At 39.0% G+C, this 14,971-nt stretch overlaps 1 protein-coding gene across 1 annotated transcript in view; it reads right to left on the bottom strand.

The window, feature by feature from the left end:
• Window positions 1–12,235: 12,235 nt before the first annotated feature.
• Window positions 12,236–14,971, bottom strand: part of ENTPD7 (ectonucleoside triphosphate diphosphohydrolase 7) — a 35,809-nt gene continuing 33,073 nt past the window's right edge. Inside the window, exon 13 of the mRNA XM_007470325.1 lies at window positions 12,236–13,475. Within this exon, the coding sequence (XP_007470387.1) occupies window positions 13,244–13,475 (232 nt within the window). The 3' untranslated portion in view covers window positions 12,236–13,243. The remainder of the gene's footprint in view (window positions 13,476–14,971) is intronic.

The following is a 14,971-nucleotide window of genomic DNA, read 5'->3' as shown; positions in this document are numbered from 1 at the left end:
ATCCTTCCAGTCCTGGCATGAATGGTGGGTTGTATACTGGCATATATAACATATATACCCATGTCCCTGCATAAGAATGCATCCCCTCTCTAATATGCATTGCACATTTTGTTCAACACTAATTTAACAGTATTTATCAGAATTTCAAGAACTGTTCAGTAAAACTATTATTTAATGTGAAGTGTTAGAAAAACATACAAGCTTAGCAACCCCCAAAAGTGATGCCATGCAGGCAGCCTTTGGTTTTTTAAAGCAAGAAGGGAGTTTTTAGTTGTGGATCATAATAAAAAGATGTCTTTCAACACTGCAGGATCCAATGCTCAAGGCAGAAATCATGGAGGAGACAAGGCATATACTTCAGGACTGCAACTAAAGGGGAATTGTAGGATAAGAATTTCAAACACAGCATAATGACAAATTCCAGAAATCAAAGTGTTTGGGATCCTTGCTAGCAGAGAAATATTTTTATGAAGCTAATTAGGGCCAGAGCCTTCACCATCAGCAGTCTTTATAGGCTAAACTCTGGCAGGTGCTTTGTAGGAGGGGCTGCTTAGGAAAGTATCAGGGCTACTTTACACTGGAGAAGTGGAGAGTGGAGAGGAGTGGTAGGCTGCCACAGGGCATATAAGTGGCTGCACTACTTAAAAAGGAGAGGCTCAGCTTGCCTGAAGTGATGCATACGTGGCTATAATCATCCTGCGATTCTGAAATTTTTTTCCATTTTGGTCTTTATAAAAATGGCAAGCAACGATTGAATACATTTTAAAAGTAGAAAGCCCTTTAAAAGTATGGGTAATGATTCAATTTTACAAATAAAACGGTATTATTGCCCAGACTTCCAGAGAAACAAAGTGGTCAATGGATGTATTCCTCCTCTGTCCCTCTAATAATGGTACTGAGAAATAATGAAATATTAGGGGGAAAAGGAAACGTGTAATAATATAAGGGAAGTGCATTCGAATATTTAACAAAAAAAGAGTCCTCATGTTTTAACAAATATATTTTATAATACCAACAAATCCTCACAAGTTTGTCCAAGCACATGGCCCTAGTGGCGGGACTATGAAATTAGCATAACCTGAGACTAGTTTGGGAGAATTTGAAACATTTGCTGCTACTTATACTTTAATTCTTAATTCCAACTGAAGTTTCATCACATACCACAGCAAGAAGGGAAATTAGATGCTACTTCTGAATTCGTTTGAAAAGAAGTCTAAAAACAGCAAGAAGAAACAGCACTCTGTTTCTGTAAGGGAGTCTAGGAACTGCCCAATAATTACAACCAAGTTCCTTAATGAGGTAGCTCTAATAAACATTTATATCTTAAATAATTTAGATTGTAACCATAACATGAATTGCTTGGATGCTGTGGTTAAGAAAATTGTACCACATTAAGCAAATTGTTTAAAAAAGAGATGTCCAAAATTTAAAATTATTGAAAGAAATAAAGAAGCTAGAATGGATGTAGTGAAAACCTGATACTATTTTTAACAAAGCATTTCTTTCATATTTTATTGCTAAATGTGAGCAATCACAAATGAATATCAGAAGCAGTCATAAAGATTGCGCATGGTTAGTTGCAGTCAGCTGTATTATATATATTGTGTTGAAACACACAGTCTTGCAAGAAGATTCTGTCAATGATCATTTCATTGTATTACTACCGTTCTGGGTGTCAATTTCATCATCCGTGAAATCATGGGGGTTAACCAGAAATCTCTAAAGTCTCAGCTTTAAAAATCTCACTTTCTGGAGATTGGTTCAAGATGGAGGAGTAGAAAGACCTGCTGTCACTCCCTCTTGCAAGAGCACCAGAATCAAAACTAACTGCTGAACAAGCACCGACAGGAAGACACTGGAACTCACCAAAAAAGATACTCCACATCCAAAGACAAAAGAGAAGCCGCAATGAGACGGTAGGAGGGGCACAATCATAATAAAATCAAATTCCATAACTGCTGGATGGGTGATTCACAAACTGAAGAACACTTATACCACAAAAGTCCACCCACTGGAGTGAAGGTTCTGAGCCCCACGTCAGGCTTCCCAACCTGGGGGTCCAGCAACAGGAGGAGGAATTCCTAGAGAATCAGACTTTGAAGGCTAGCGAGATTTGATTAAAGGAGCTCGACAGGACTGAGGGAAACAGACTCCACTCTTGGAGGGCACACACAAAGTAGTGTGTGCATCGGGACCCAGGGGAAGGAGCAGTGACCACATAGAAGACTAAACCAGACCTACCTGCTAGTGTTGGAGAGTCTCCTGCAGAGGTGGGAGGTGGCTGTGTCTCACCGTGAGGACAAGGGCACTGGCAGCAGAAGTTCTGAGAAGTACTCCTTGGCGTGAGCCCTCCCTGAGTCCACCATTAGCCCCACCAAAGAGCCCAGGTAAGCTCCAGTGTTGGGTCACCTTAGGCCAAACAACCAACAAGGAGGGAACCCAGCCCCACCCATCAGCAGACAATTGGATTAAAGTTTTACTGAGCTCTGCCCACCAGAGCAACAGCCAGTTCTACCCACCACCAGTCCCTCCCATCAGGAAACTTGTACAAGCCACTTAGATAGCCTAATCCACCAGAGGGAAGACAGCAGAAGCAAGAAGAACTACAATCCTGCAGCCTGTGGAACAAAAACCACATTCACAGAAAGACATACAAGATGAAAAGGCAGAGGGCTATGTACCAGATGAAGGAACAAGATAAAACCCCAGAAAAACAACTAAATGAAGTGGAGATAGGCAATCTTCCAGAAAAAGAATTCAGAATAATGATAGTGAAGATGATCCAGGACCTCGGAAAAAGAATGGAGGCAGAGATTGAGAAGATGCAAGAAATGTTTAACAAAGACCTAGAAGAATTAAAGAACACACAAACAGAGATGAACAATACAATAACTGAAATGAAAACTACACTAGAAGGAATCAATAGCAGAATCACTGAGGCAGAAAAACGGATAAGTGACCTGGAAGACAGAATGGTGGAATTCACTGCTCCAGAACAGAATAAAGAAAAAAAAATGAAAATAAATGAAGACAGCCTAAGAGACCTCTGAGACAACATTAAATGCAACAACATTCGCATTATAGGGGTCCCAGAAGGAGAAGAGAGAGACAAAGGACCCGAGAAAATATTTGAAGAGATTATAGTCAAAAATTTCCCTAACATGGGAAAGGAAATAGCCGCCCAAGTCCAGGAAGCACAGAGAGTCCCATACAGGATAAACCCAAGGAGAAACATGCTGAGACACATAGTAATCAAACTGGTAAAAATTAAAGACAAAAAAAAATTATTGAAAGGAGCGGAAAAACAACAAATAACACACAAGGGAATCCCCATAAGGTTAACAGCTGATCTCTCAGCAGAAACTCTACAAGCCAGAAGGGAGTGGCAGGACATACTGAAAGTGATGAAGGAGAAAAACCTGCAACCAAGATTACTCTACCCAGCAAGGATCTCATTCAGATTTGATGGAGAAATTAAAACCTTTACAGACAAGCAAAAGCTGAGAGAGTTCAGCACCACCAAACCAGCTTTACAACAAATGCTAAAGGAACTTCTCTAGACAAAAACACAAGAGAAGGAAAAGTCCTATAATAACGAACCCAAAACAATTTAGAAAATGGGAATAGGAACATACATATCGATAATTACCTTAAATGTAAATGGACTAAATGCTCCCACCAAAAGACACAGATTGGCTGAATGGATACAAAAACAAGACCCATATATATGCTGTCTACAAGAGACCCACTTCAGACCTAGAGACACATACAGACTGAAAGTAAGGGGATGGAAAAAGATATTCCATGCAAATGGAAATCAAAGGAAAGCTGGAGTAGCAATACTCATATCAGATAAAATAGGTTTTAAAATAAAGAACATTACAAGAGACAAAGAAGGACACTACATAATGATTAAGGGATCGATCCAAGAAGAAGATATAACAATTGTAAATATTTATGCACCCAACATAGGAGCACCTCAATACATAAGGCAAAAACTAGCAGCCATAAAAGGGGAAATCGACAGTAACACATTCATAGTAGGGGACTTCAACACCCCACTTTCACCAATGGACAGATCATCCAAAATGAAAATAAATAAGGAAACACAAGCTTTAAATGATACATTAAACAAGATGGACTTAATTGATATTTATAGGACACTCCATCCAAAAACAACAGAATACACATTTTTCTCAAGTGCTCATGGAACATTCTCCAGGATAGATCATATCTTGGGTCACAAATCAAGCCTTGGTAAATTTAAGAAAATTGAAATTGTATCAAGTATCTTTTCCGACCACAACGCCATGAGACTAGATATCAATTATAGGAAAAGATCTGTAAAAAATACAAACACATGGAGGCTAAACAATACACTACTTAATAACGAAGTGATCACTGAAGAAATCAAAGAGGAAATTAAAAAATACCTAGAAACAAATGACAATGGAGATACAACGACCCAAAACCTATGGGATGCAGCAAAAGCAGTTCTAAGAGGGAAGTTTATAGCAATACAAGCCCACCTTAAGAAGCAGGAAACATCTCGAATAAACAACCTAACCTTGCACCTCAAGCAATTAGAGAAAGAAGAACAAAAAAACCCCAGAGTTAGCAGAAGGAAAGAAATCATAAAAATCAGATCAGAAATAAATGAAAAAGAAATGAAGGAAACAATAGCAAAGATCAATAAAACTAAAAGCTGGTTCTTTGAGAAGATAAACAAAATAGATAAACCATTAGCCAGACTCATCAAGAAAAAAAGGGAGAAGACTCAAATCAATAGAATCAGAAATGAAAAAGGAGAAGTAACAACTGACACTGCAGAAATAAAAAAAATCATGAGGGATTACTACAAGCAACTCTATGCCAATAAAATGGACAATCTGGAAGAAATGGACAAATTCTTAGAAATGCACAAACTGCCAAGACTGAATCAGGAAGAAATAGAAAATATGAACAGACCAATCACAAACACTGAAATTGAAACTGTGATTAAAAATCTTCCAACAAACAAAAGCCCAGGACCAGATGGCTTCACAGGCGAATTCTATCAAACATTTAGAGAAGAGCTAACACCTATTCTTCTCAAACTCTTCCAAAATATAGCAGAGGGAGGAACACTCCCAAACTCATTCTACGAGGCCACCATCACCTTGATACCAAAACCAGACAAGGATGTCACAAAGAAAGAAAACTACAGGCCAATATCACTGATGAACATAGATGCAAAAATCCTCAACAAAATACTAGCAAACAGAATCCAACAGCACATTAAAAGGATCATACACCATGATCAAGTGGGGTTTATTCCAGGAATGCAAGGATTCTTCAATATACGCAAATCTATCAATGTGATTAACCATATTAACAAATTGAAGGAGAAAAACCATATGATCATCTCAATAGATGCAGAGAAAGCTTTTGACAAAATTCAACACCCATTTATGATAAAAACCCTGCAGAAAGTAGGTGTAGAGGGAACTTTCCTCAATATAATAAAGGCCGTATATGACAAGCCCACAGCCAACATCATCCTCAATGGCGAAAAACTGAAAGCATTTCCACTAAGGTCAGGAACAAGACAAGGTTGCCCACTCTCACCACTCTTATTCAACATAGTTTTGGAAGTTTTAGCCACAGCAATCAGAGAAGAAAAGGAAATAAAAGGAATCCAAATCGGAAAAGAAGAAGTAAAGCTGTCACTGTTTGCAGATGACATGATACTATACATAGAGAATCCTAAAGATGCTACCAGAAAACTACTAGAGCTAATCAATGAATTTGGTAAAGTAGCAGGATACAAAATTAATGCACAGAAATCTCTGGCATTCCTATATACTAACGATGAAAAATCTGAAAGTGAAATCAAGAAAACACTCCCATTTACCATTGCAACAAAAAGAATAAAATATCTAGGAATAAACCTACCTAAGGAGACAAAAGACCTGTATGCAGAAAATTATAAGACACTGATGAAAGAAATTAAAGATGATACAAACAGATGGAGAGATATACCATGTTCTTGGATTGGAAGAATCAACATTGTGAAAATGACTCTACTCCCCAAAGCAATCTATAGATTCAATGCAATCCCTATCAAACTACCACTGGCATTTTTCACAGAACTAGAACAAAAAATTTCACAATTTGTATGGAAACACAAAAGACCCCGAATAGCCAAAGCAATCTTGAGAACAAAAAATGGAGCTGGAGGAATCAGGCTGCCTGACTTCAGACTATACTACAAAGCTACAGTAATCAAGACAGTATGGTACTGGCACAAAAACAGAAAGATAGATCAATGGAATAGGATAGAAAGCCCAGAGATAAACCCATGCACATATGGTCACCTTATCTTTGATAAAGGTGGCAGGAATATACAGTGGAGAAAGGACAGCCCCTTCAATAAGTGGTGCTGGGAAAACTGGACAGGTACATGTAAAAGTATGAGATTAGATCACTCCCTAACACCATACACAAAAATAAGCTCAAAATGGATTAAAGACCTAAATGTAAGGCCAGAAACTATCAAACTCTTAGAGGAAAACATAGGCAGAACACTCTATGACATAAATCACAGCAAGATCCTTCTTGACCCATCTCCTAGAGTAATGGAGATAAAAACAAAAATAAACAAATGGGACCTAATGAAACTTCAAAGCTTTTGCACAGCAAAGGAAACCATAAACAAGACCAAAAGACAGCCCTCAGAATGGGAGAAAATATTTGCAAATGAATCAACTGACAAAGGATTAATCTCTAAAATTTACAGGCAGCTCATGCAGCTCAATAACAAAAAAATAAACAACCCAATCCAAAAATGGGCAGAAGACCTAAATAGACATTTCTCCAAAGAAGATATACAGACTGCCAACAAACACATGAAAGAATGCTCAACATCATTAATCATTAGAGAAATGCAAATCAAAACTACAATGAGATATCATCTCACACCAGTCAGAATGGCCATCATCAAAAAATCTAGAAACAATAAATGCTGGAGAGGGTGTGGAGAAAAGGGAACACTCTTGCACTGCTGGTGGGAATGTGAATTGGTTCAGCCACTATGGAGAACAGTATGGAGGTTCCTTAAAAAACTACAAATAGAACTACCATATGACCCAGCAATCCCACTACTAGGTATATACCCTGAGGAAACCAGAATTCAGAAAGAGTCATGTACCAAAATGTTCATTGCAGCTCTATTTACAATAGCCCGGAGATGGAAACAACCTAAGTGCCCGTCGTCGGATGAATGGATAAAGAAGATGTGGCACATATATACAATGGAATATTACTCAGCCATAAAAAGAAACGAAATTGAGCTATTTGTAATGAGGTGGATAGATCTAGAGTCTGTCATACAGAGTGAAGTAAGTCAGAAAGAGAAGGACAAATACCGTATGCTAACACATATATATGGAATTTAAGAAAAAAAAAATGTTATGAAGAACCTAGGGGTAAAACAGGAATAAAGACAGAGACCTACTGGAGAACAGACTTGAGGATATGGGGAGGGGGAAGGGTGAGGTGTGTTAGGGCGAGAGAGAGACATGGACATATATATACTAACAAACGTAAGGTAGATAGCCAGTGGGAAGCAGCCGCATGGCACAGGGAAACCGGCTCGGTTCTTTGTGGCTGTCTGGAGGGGTGGGATAGGGAGGGTGGGAGGGAGGGAGACAAAGAGGGAAGAGATATGGGAACATATATATATGTATAACTGACTCACTCTGTTATAAAGCAGAAACTAACACACCATTGTAAAGCAATTATACCCCAATAAAGATGTTAAAAAAAAAAAAAAAAAAAAAGAGGAAAAGACAACCCTCAGAATGGGAGAAAATATTTATTTTTGAGAAAATATTTATTTCTGAGAAAATATTTTTGCAAACGAATCAACAAAGGATTAATCTCCAAAATATATAAACAGCTCATGCAGCTCAATAGTTAAAAAAAAAAAACAAAAAAACCCAGCCCAAAAATGGGCAGAAGACCTCAATAGACATTTCTCCAAAGAGACATACAGATGGCCAAGAAGCAAATGAAAAGCAGCTCATCATCACTAATTATTAGAGAACTGCAAATCAAAACTACAACGAGGGGCTTCTCTGGTGGCGCAGTGGTTGAGAGTCCGCCTGCTGATGCAGGGGACACGGGTTCGTGCCCCGGTCTGGGAAGATCCCACATGCCACGGAGCGGCTAGGCCCATGAGCCATGGCCGCTGAGCCTGCATGTCCGGAGCCTGTGCTCCGCAACGGGAGAGGCCACAACAGTGAGAGGCCCGTGTACCGCCAAAAAAAAAAAAAAAAAAAGAGAAAAAAAAATGCAATGAGGAATCACCTCATACCAGTTAGAATGGGCATCATTAGAAAATCTACAAACAACAATGCTGGAAAGGGTGTGGAGAAAAGGGAACCCTCTTGCACTGTTGGTGGGAATGTAAATTGATACAGCCACTATGGAGAACAGTATGGACGTTCCTTAAAACACTAAAAATACAATTACCATATGACCCAGCAATCCCACTACCGGGCATATACCCAGAGAAATCCATAATTCAAAAAGACACATGCACCCCAATGTTCATTGCAGCACTATTTACAATAGCCAGGATATGGAAGCAACTTAAATGAGCATCAACAGATGAATGGATAAAGAAGATGTGGTACATATATACAATGGAATATTACTTAGCCATAAAAAGGAACAAAACTGGGTCATTTGTAGAGACGTGGATGGATCTAGAGACTGTCATACATAGTGAAGTAAGTTAGAAAGAGAATAACAAATATGGTATATTAACGCATATACGTGGAAACTAGAAAAATGATACAGATAAACCGGTTTGCAGGGCAGAAATTGAGACACAGATGCAGAGAACAAACGTATGGACACCAAGGGGGGATATTTGCGGGGGGGGGATGAATTGGGAGATTGGGATTGACATGTATACATTAATATGTATAAAATGGATAACTAATAAGAACCTGCTATATAAAAAAATAAATAAAATAAAATTCAAAGAAAAAGTAATCTCTAACCAATAGCCCTAGCACTTTCATAGAATTTTTTATCATATAAGCACATTACAAAAATCAGCAAATAAGTCAAACAAGTAAAAATGTAACTCTAGGAAGCTAAAGATGTTTATTTTGTAAAACTTCACCAGTTGGGATATACTGGGACAGACCAATCTGAATTCGTTGAAAGTATGAATCATGGAATATTTTAATGTGATCTGAACTGGGATTTCAAAGTGTTCACAGGTGGAGTTTCTTAAGCACTGATTTCAATAAATAATTGTCAGTAGCATAAAAAAAAAATCTCATTTTCTGAAATTGATGTTATGATGATTGCTTTTGGAAAGTCCATTCCCACCAACCTTAATGTCAGGGACTATGGATAAAGTAGGAAATGACCACTGGTTCTTCTGGGCAGCCTGATCTTCTAAACCAAAGGCCACAATCCTCTTCCTGAAACTACTATATCACTTCTCTACCTTCTCTGCCTTTAGTTCCTTAGGCCAGTTTTTCTCCCCTTGGAACTGGCCTCAGATCATCTTGTCCAGCCATCTTGTTTTATAGATGAGAAATGAACCAGAGAAGGCAGGTGACTTGCCTGGGGTACCAGAGCTACTTAATGACAAAGCCAGGGCTAAAATCCAAATCTGCTGTTTGGAAGCCTGCTGTTCTTTGCCCTAAATCACACCACCCACTTGTCTTTCACCCCTGACAAAAAGCAGAACACAAAACTATGAGAATAGGGGTGAGGGGGGCATCTAGATAATACCAGTGAGAAGTTATTGTATCTCAAAAACATAAATATGGAGGTGATAATAGTGTTAATGCCTAAAATGACTAGCTTAGCAAGTGTATGGCAGACTCAACCACATTTTAATAATCATTGCCTAAGGCCTCTGAAGTTAAAGAAAGCTCTTAGGCTGAGGAGGGCAGAGGCAGAATACTTTGGATAACATTAGAAGAATACTTTGGATAATGTTAGAAGAATAAATAACGTTAGAAGAACTTTAGGGAAAGTGCCTAAAATTTCCTAGACCAAGGAAAATCAATTCAAGGAGCTAAGGTACAGAGAGAAAGATGGTATAATTTGGCTTAGAATTAACTGCAACTTAAGTGAATGTAATGCCAAATAATTGGGTATTATACATATTTTTATTATGTTCTCATGATAAGAATTCAGAGAAAAGTGATGGGCTGTGCCAACGTAAAGAATAATAAAGCCTCACTCCTATAAGCCACTGGCTCGACTTTGACATTTGTGACCTATCTCAGTAATTAAAGCACTGAAACAGTTCAGGTTCATTGCTGCTGTTATAAGGAAGACTGCTTGGTAAGATTCAAAGGAACCAGTGGAATGTGAATTTTATGAAATCATAATTATTTTCACATGAGAACCGCTCAAAATGCAGAAATGCAAATAGAAATCTTTAAAAATCTTTTAAAACTGAGGGCAAAAACAGGGTTAAAGGGAAGATAGACTGTCTGATTGTATAAGTAAGAATATTTCGAGAAAGTAATATATATAACTGGCACTCAGCAAGGGATAAATGGCTTCTGTTTCTAGCTAATGAGATTTGATTTAAAATTTTTAATTGGGAGCAATGGACGAAGCTCAGGAACCAGAACCAAGAGCAAATACTCAGTTTTTCTGAGGGGTATGACAAAAATTCGTCCTTCTTATTTTTATAGCATGGAACTCTAAGATGCCTTACTCACTGCAGTAGACAAGCCTTGATCCTGTAATATTAAAATAATAAAAGGATATAACACTAAAAAAATTCAGGGCTTCCCTGGTGGCGCAGTGGTTGAGAGCCCGCCTGCCAATGCAGGGGACATGGGTTCGGGCCCTGGTCCATAATTTAACATCTCTGAGCCTTGTTTTACTATTCTGAAAAGAAAGCAATACTTGTCTCTCAGGAGTAGGTGGGATAACACATATAAATCTGGGAAAAACCCCAAAAAAAAAAAAAAAAAAAAAAAAATCAAAGACTAATTAAAATAAATTAAGAAATACATTTATATGGAAAAATGATAAACAGGTATCCTGAGTTTCTCAACTATAAAAAGAACACAATAATCTGAAAGGTTATCATGATGAACAAATAATATACATAAAATTCTTAAAGATGTATCTGAGCTTACACAGTAAGTGCTTTGCAAATGGTAGCTATTATCATAGCCAGGATGAAGAATAACTTTTGAGCTAATTAGATTGGACTAATCACCACCTCCTCCATCCTTCAGTTTCATTCTGAGCATACAAATGTGATCACTGTTAGCCAACTAGCCAGCTTTTGAGATCTTTGACTAGATCACACAAGAAAAACAAAAATAGTATTTGGAAACCCAGGTGAGGGGAAACGAGTTACCTGAGTAGGCAATGGCTAGCAAAACATATTATGACATTATTTATAAGCAGCATTCATAAGGCAAGGGGTCACTCACAGTACAAAGATAAGAAGACAAAGAAAATCAAGGCAATTTAGAAATCTTAAAAATTAAAGGAAACTGCTGTGACATAAGCCCTAATGAAAAGTAAAAAGTACTTCCAAAGGAACCTGTAAGACTCTTTGCTGGAACCATTTTTATCTAATTTGAAAACAATTCAAGACTCATGATCTTTTCACCTACCAACCAAGAGTCAGTATACTTATTTTCAACCCAGTTTAGTTCTAGGAGGATTTGGATTTATTTTTCTTGGTTTTATGAAGCACTTAATTCCTTTCTCCTCCCAGTATGGAATTTATTTTTTAAGAATTCCACTTTCTTTTCCCTTTAAAGTCAAGGACCCTTCCCCTACTCATGTAATCCTAGAACTCAAAGCTGACAAAAAAAGAAAACTGTTTTAACTCTGGGAGCATATTCTTGGGCAGGACATTTAAGGCTACATAGAGGAATGGTTATTAACGTATAAAGAAAGTTCCACGGGGATGAAAAAGAAATCCTTGTGCAATCTGAAGGCTAAATGCAGAGAAAAAGCAAAGCTCCTGAAGGGTAGGAGATAAAAATGTAATTACTATGGCTTTTCCTCTCTCCCCATTAATGGAAATGCTGTTTATGACTGAGAAATCTCTTTAAAAATATTCTGAAAGTTGCCAGGTAGATTATTAACAGATTTATCTGTTTATTCCAAAGTTTGGGATTTGCTTCTTTTCAAATATTCCAAGAGTCAAACTGAGAGAACTTCTGTTTCTCAGAAAAACATTAATAAGTAAGAGCTTGGATTTTATTGCCTTTGTCCACTCTCCTGACACTGTTCTTTCCTTCTTTAAAAACAATCCAAATGCATCCCTTCCCAAAATACATACTGATCTTAGCAGTGAAATAAAGGAACTCTTTTTTTTTGAATCTTCCCACATAAGGACTCATAAAAATAGGCCTAGAGGACAGTGACCTGAAACCAAAAAAATCTAGGTCTCCAATTCCCATCACAGTCTCTCCAACCCTACAAGCACACTTAAGGTTCAAAAAGAAAAATTAATCCCCAAACAGCCTGTGAGGCACATCCTGGTCTTACCAGGCATCAGATAACATATTGTTAAAATTGTCAATGGACCATTCATTTAGAAAGGGTTCTAACCTTTTAAAATCACAAACTAACATCAGCAACAGTATGTCAGGGATCTTGGACCACACTCACAATGGCTTCTTTGTCGAGTAAGCAAAGAAGCTGTGTTATTTTGGTTGCCTGGAAATTCTTATTTGTTCCGCTGAACTGCAAAGATCTTGGATCCCTATTAAAGGCTGTGGATCTCCACATAAGTGATATCTCTGTTACAGAGAAAGAAGGGGCTGCTGCACTTGCTAGAATGTCTTCGGCTTTGAATCAGATGCTCCAAGTTTGGTTTCAACCAGACTTCCAGTGTGCCCAATGCCAAACTTCAAGCTTTAAGCAAGGGGAGAAATGTCTAGATCGCAGGAGCACACCAAATCACTCAGATAAAGGAGGAGAAGCATGCTTCAATTGGACTAAAGCTGGTTTCCTTTGTTAGCACCAATCTCTCATTTAGTTCTTCATAGACTAAATTACAGCTTCTCTCAGAGAAGAGGACCTGGATATTGAGAATGAATTAAAGTAGGTATTAAAGTAGAAATTTCAAGGCCAAATATCCACAAAGTCAGGCAAAGCAGCATCTGGGGCCAGTACCAGAAAGTAGTAGAATTCAATGGGCAGCAATTCTGAATACTTGAGTTCCCCTAGAACCTGTCCAGCCTCATGGCCCAACCTGTACCCCAATCATGGGCACGACCTCCTCGATCCACAGTAAGTCCAATGGGGCTGAGGCTCGACTTTGTCGGTGGTGAATTCGGCGTAGCCGCAGAAGGTACAGGATGATGGCCAGTAGCACCACCAGGATACAGGCGAAGAAAAGATAGTGGTTGTACACAAAGGAGAGACGGAACCAGCTACCATGGGCCTGTCGGGCACCTTCCTGCCGTAGATCCCTAAGGAAGAAGGTGGAAAGAAATGTTAGTTTAGGAGAGAAATATTTATGCCGATTTAAAAGGCCCAGAGGTTTTACCCATTTACTCCATCCATGTAAACATGCTATAATGCTCCACAGAGCAAGCAAAGCTGAAGCATGTCCCCAGACCCGGAGCTGGTATGTGTGATTCCTTCTGTACCTTCCTTTCCCCGGCCTAGAGGGAGCCTCACAGGCCTACCCGCTCTAGAATCTGGGGGCAAAATTAGAAGCCAAAGAAATGAACAGTAAGACAAGGCTGGTCATCTGTCAAATAAGTCTTAACAGTGACCCCATACTACCCTGGCCTACACAGTTTGTAAATATGGTGCTAATGAGAGTAGGGTGGCCCCTGAAACTAATCAAGAAATCAGAGTATATCTAAATCTTAAAATAAATAAATAAATAAAAAAGTTGCTATGCTTCCGGAGGATTTAGGATTTATCTAGAGAAAGCTGTCACTTAATCAATTGTATTGTAAACCGAAGAAAGAATAGACAGGTAAACCTAAGTGCAGTGATCTGTCTAGAACAGAAGCCCTTCTCTCATGGTCCATATACCAGACCCATTTTCATTCTGTTTGACCTGCAGTGTTTTTTAAAAATGTGAATCTCCAAACAGAAAGACCACATATAAAATATGGATTTCTGGCTTCTTGACAAAGGAGAGCTGGCAGATGCTGGGGCAGCACTTCTGCATGACGTTAATCAGCCTTTTGTTTGGGGCACATACTCTCCAGTTCCCCACTTCTCTCACCCGCCTGGCTTCTGTATTGAGTTTAAAGAAACAGGCACCAAAGATTAAGAGTTCATCTTAGTTTATTTGAAATAGTCCAGAGCAGAGAGCACCTAAAAATTATCCAAAATATCTTATGGTACATAAGAGCAAGACATCCCCTAAAAGCATCTCAGGTCCTTTGTTCTAATTCTGGCCCACCAAAAAGCCTTCCAAGTCAATGACATGATCTCTACAGTGACTCTACCCATTAGGAAAGACTGCTGTATAGGAATAACATATCCCAGTCCTCTAGTCAGATAGAGATAGTTCCAGAGTAACTTTAGTTCATCAGTCAGTATCTTAGAAGTTGTTAGTAAGAGCTCAATTCTAAAGATTGATTTGTTGTAGATAAACAAAACTGAATTCCTGGGAACTCCCTGGCGGTCCAGTGGTTAGGACTTGGCGGTTTCACTGCCGAGGGCGTGGGTTCAATCCCTGGTCGGGGAACTAAGATCTCACAAGCCACGCGGCACGGCCAAAAAAACCCACTGAGGGCTTCCCTGGTGGCGCAGTGGTTGAGAGTCCGCCTGCCGATGCAGGAGACGCGGGTTCGTGCCCCGTTTCGGGAAGATCCCACATGCCGCGGGGCGGCTGGGCCCGTGAGCCATGGCCGCTGGGCCTGCGCGTCCGGAGCCTGTGCTCCGCAAATGGGAGAGGCCACAACAGTGAGAGGCCCGCATAACGCAAGGAAAAAAAAAAAAA

This window comes from Lipotes vexillifer, unplaced genomic scaffold (assembly GCF_000442215.2).
Source record: "Lipotes vexillifer unplaced genomic scaffold, Lipotes_vexillifer_v1.1 scaffold916, whole genome shotgun sequence".
Classification (NCBI taxonomy): Eukaryota; Metazoa; Chordata; class Mammalia; order Artiodactyla; family Lipotidae; genus Lipotes; species Lipotes vexillifer.
This window is presented reverse-complemented; position numbering and strand designations above follow the sequence as displayed.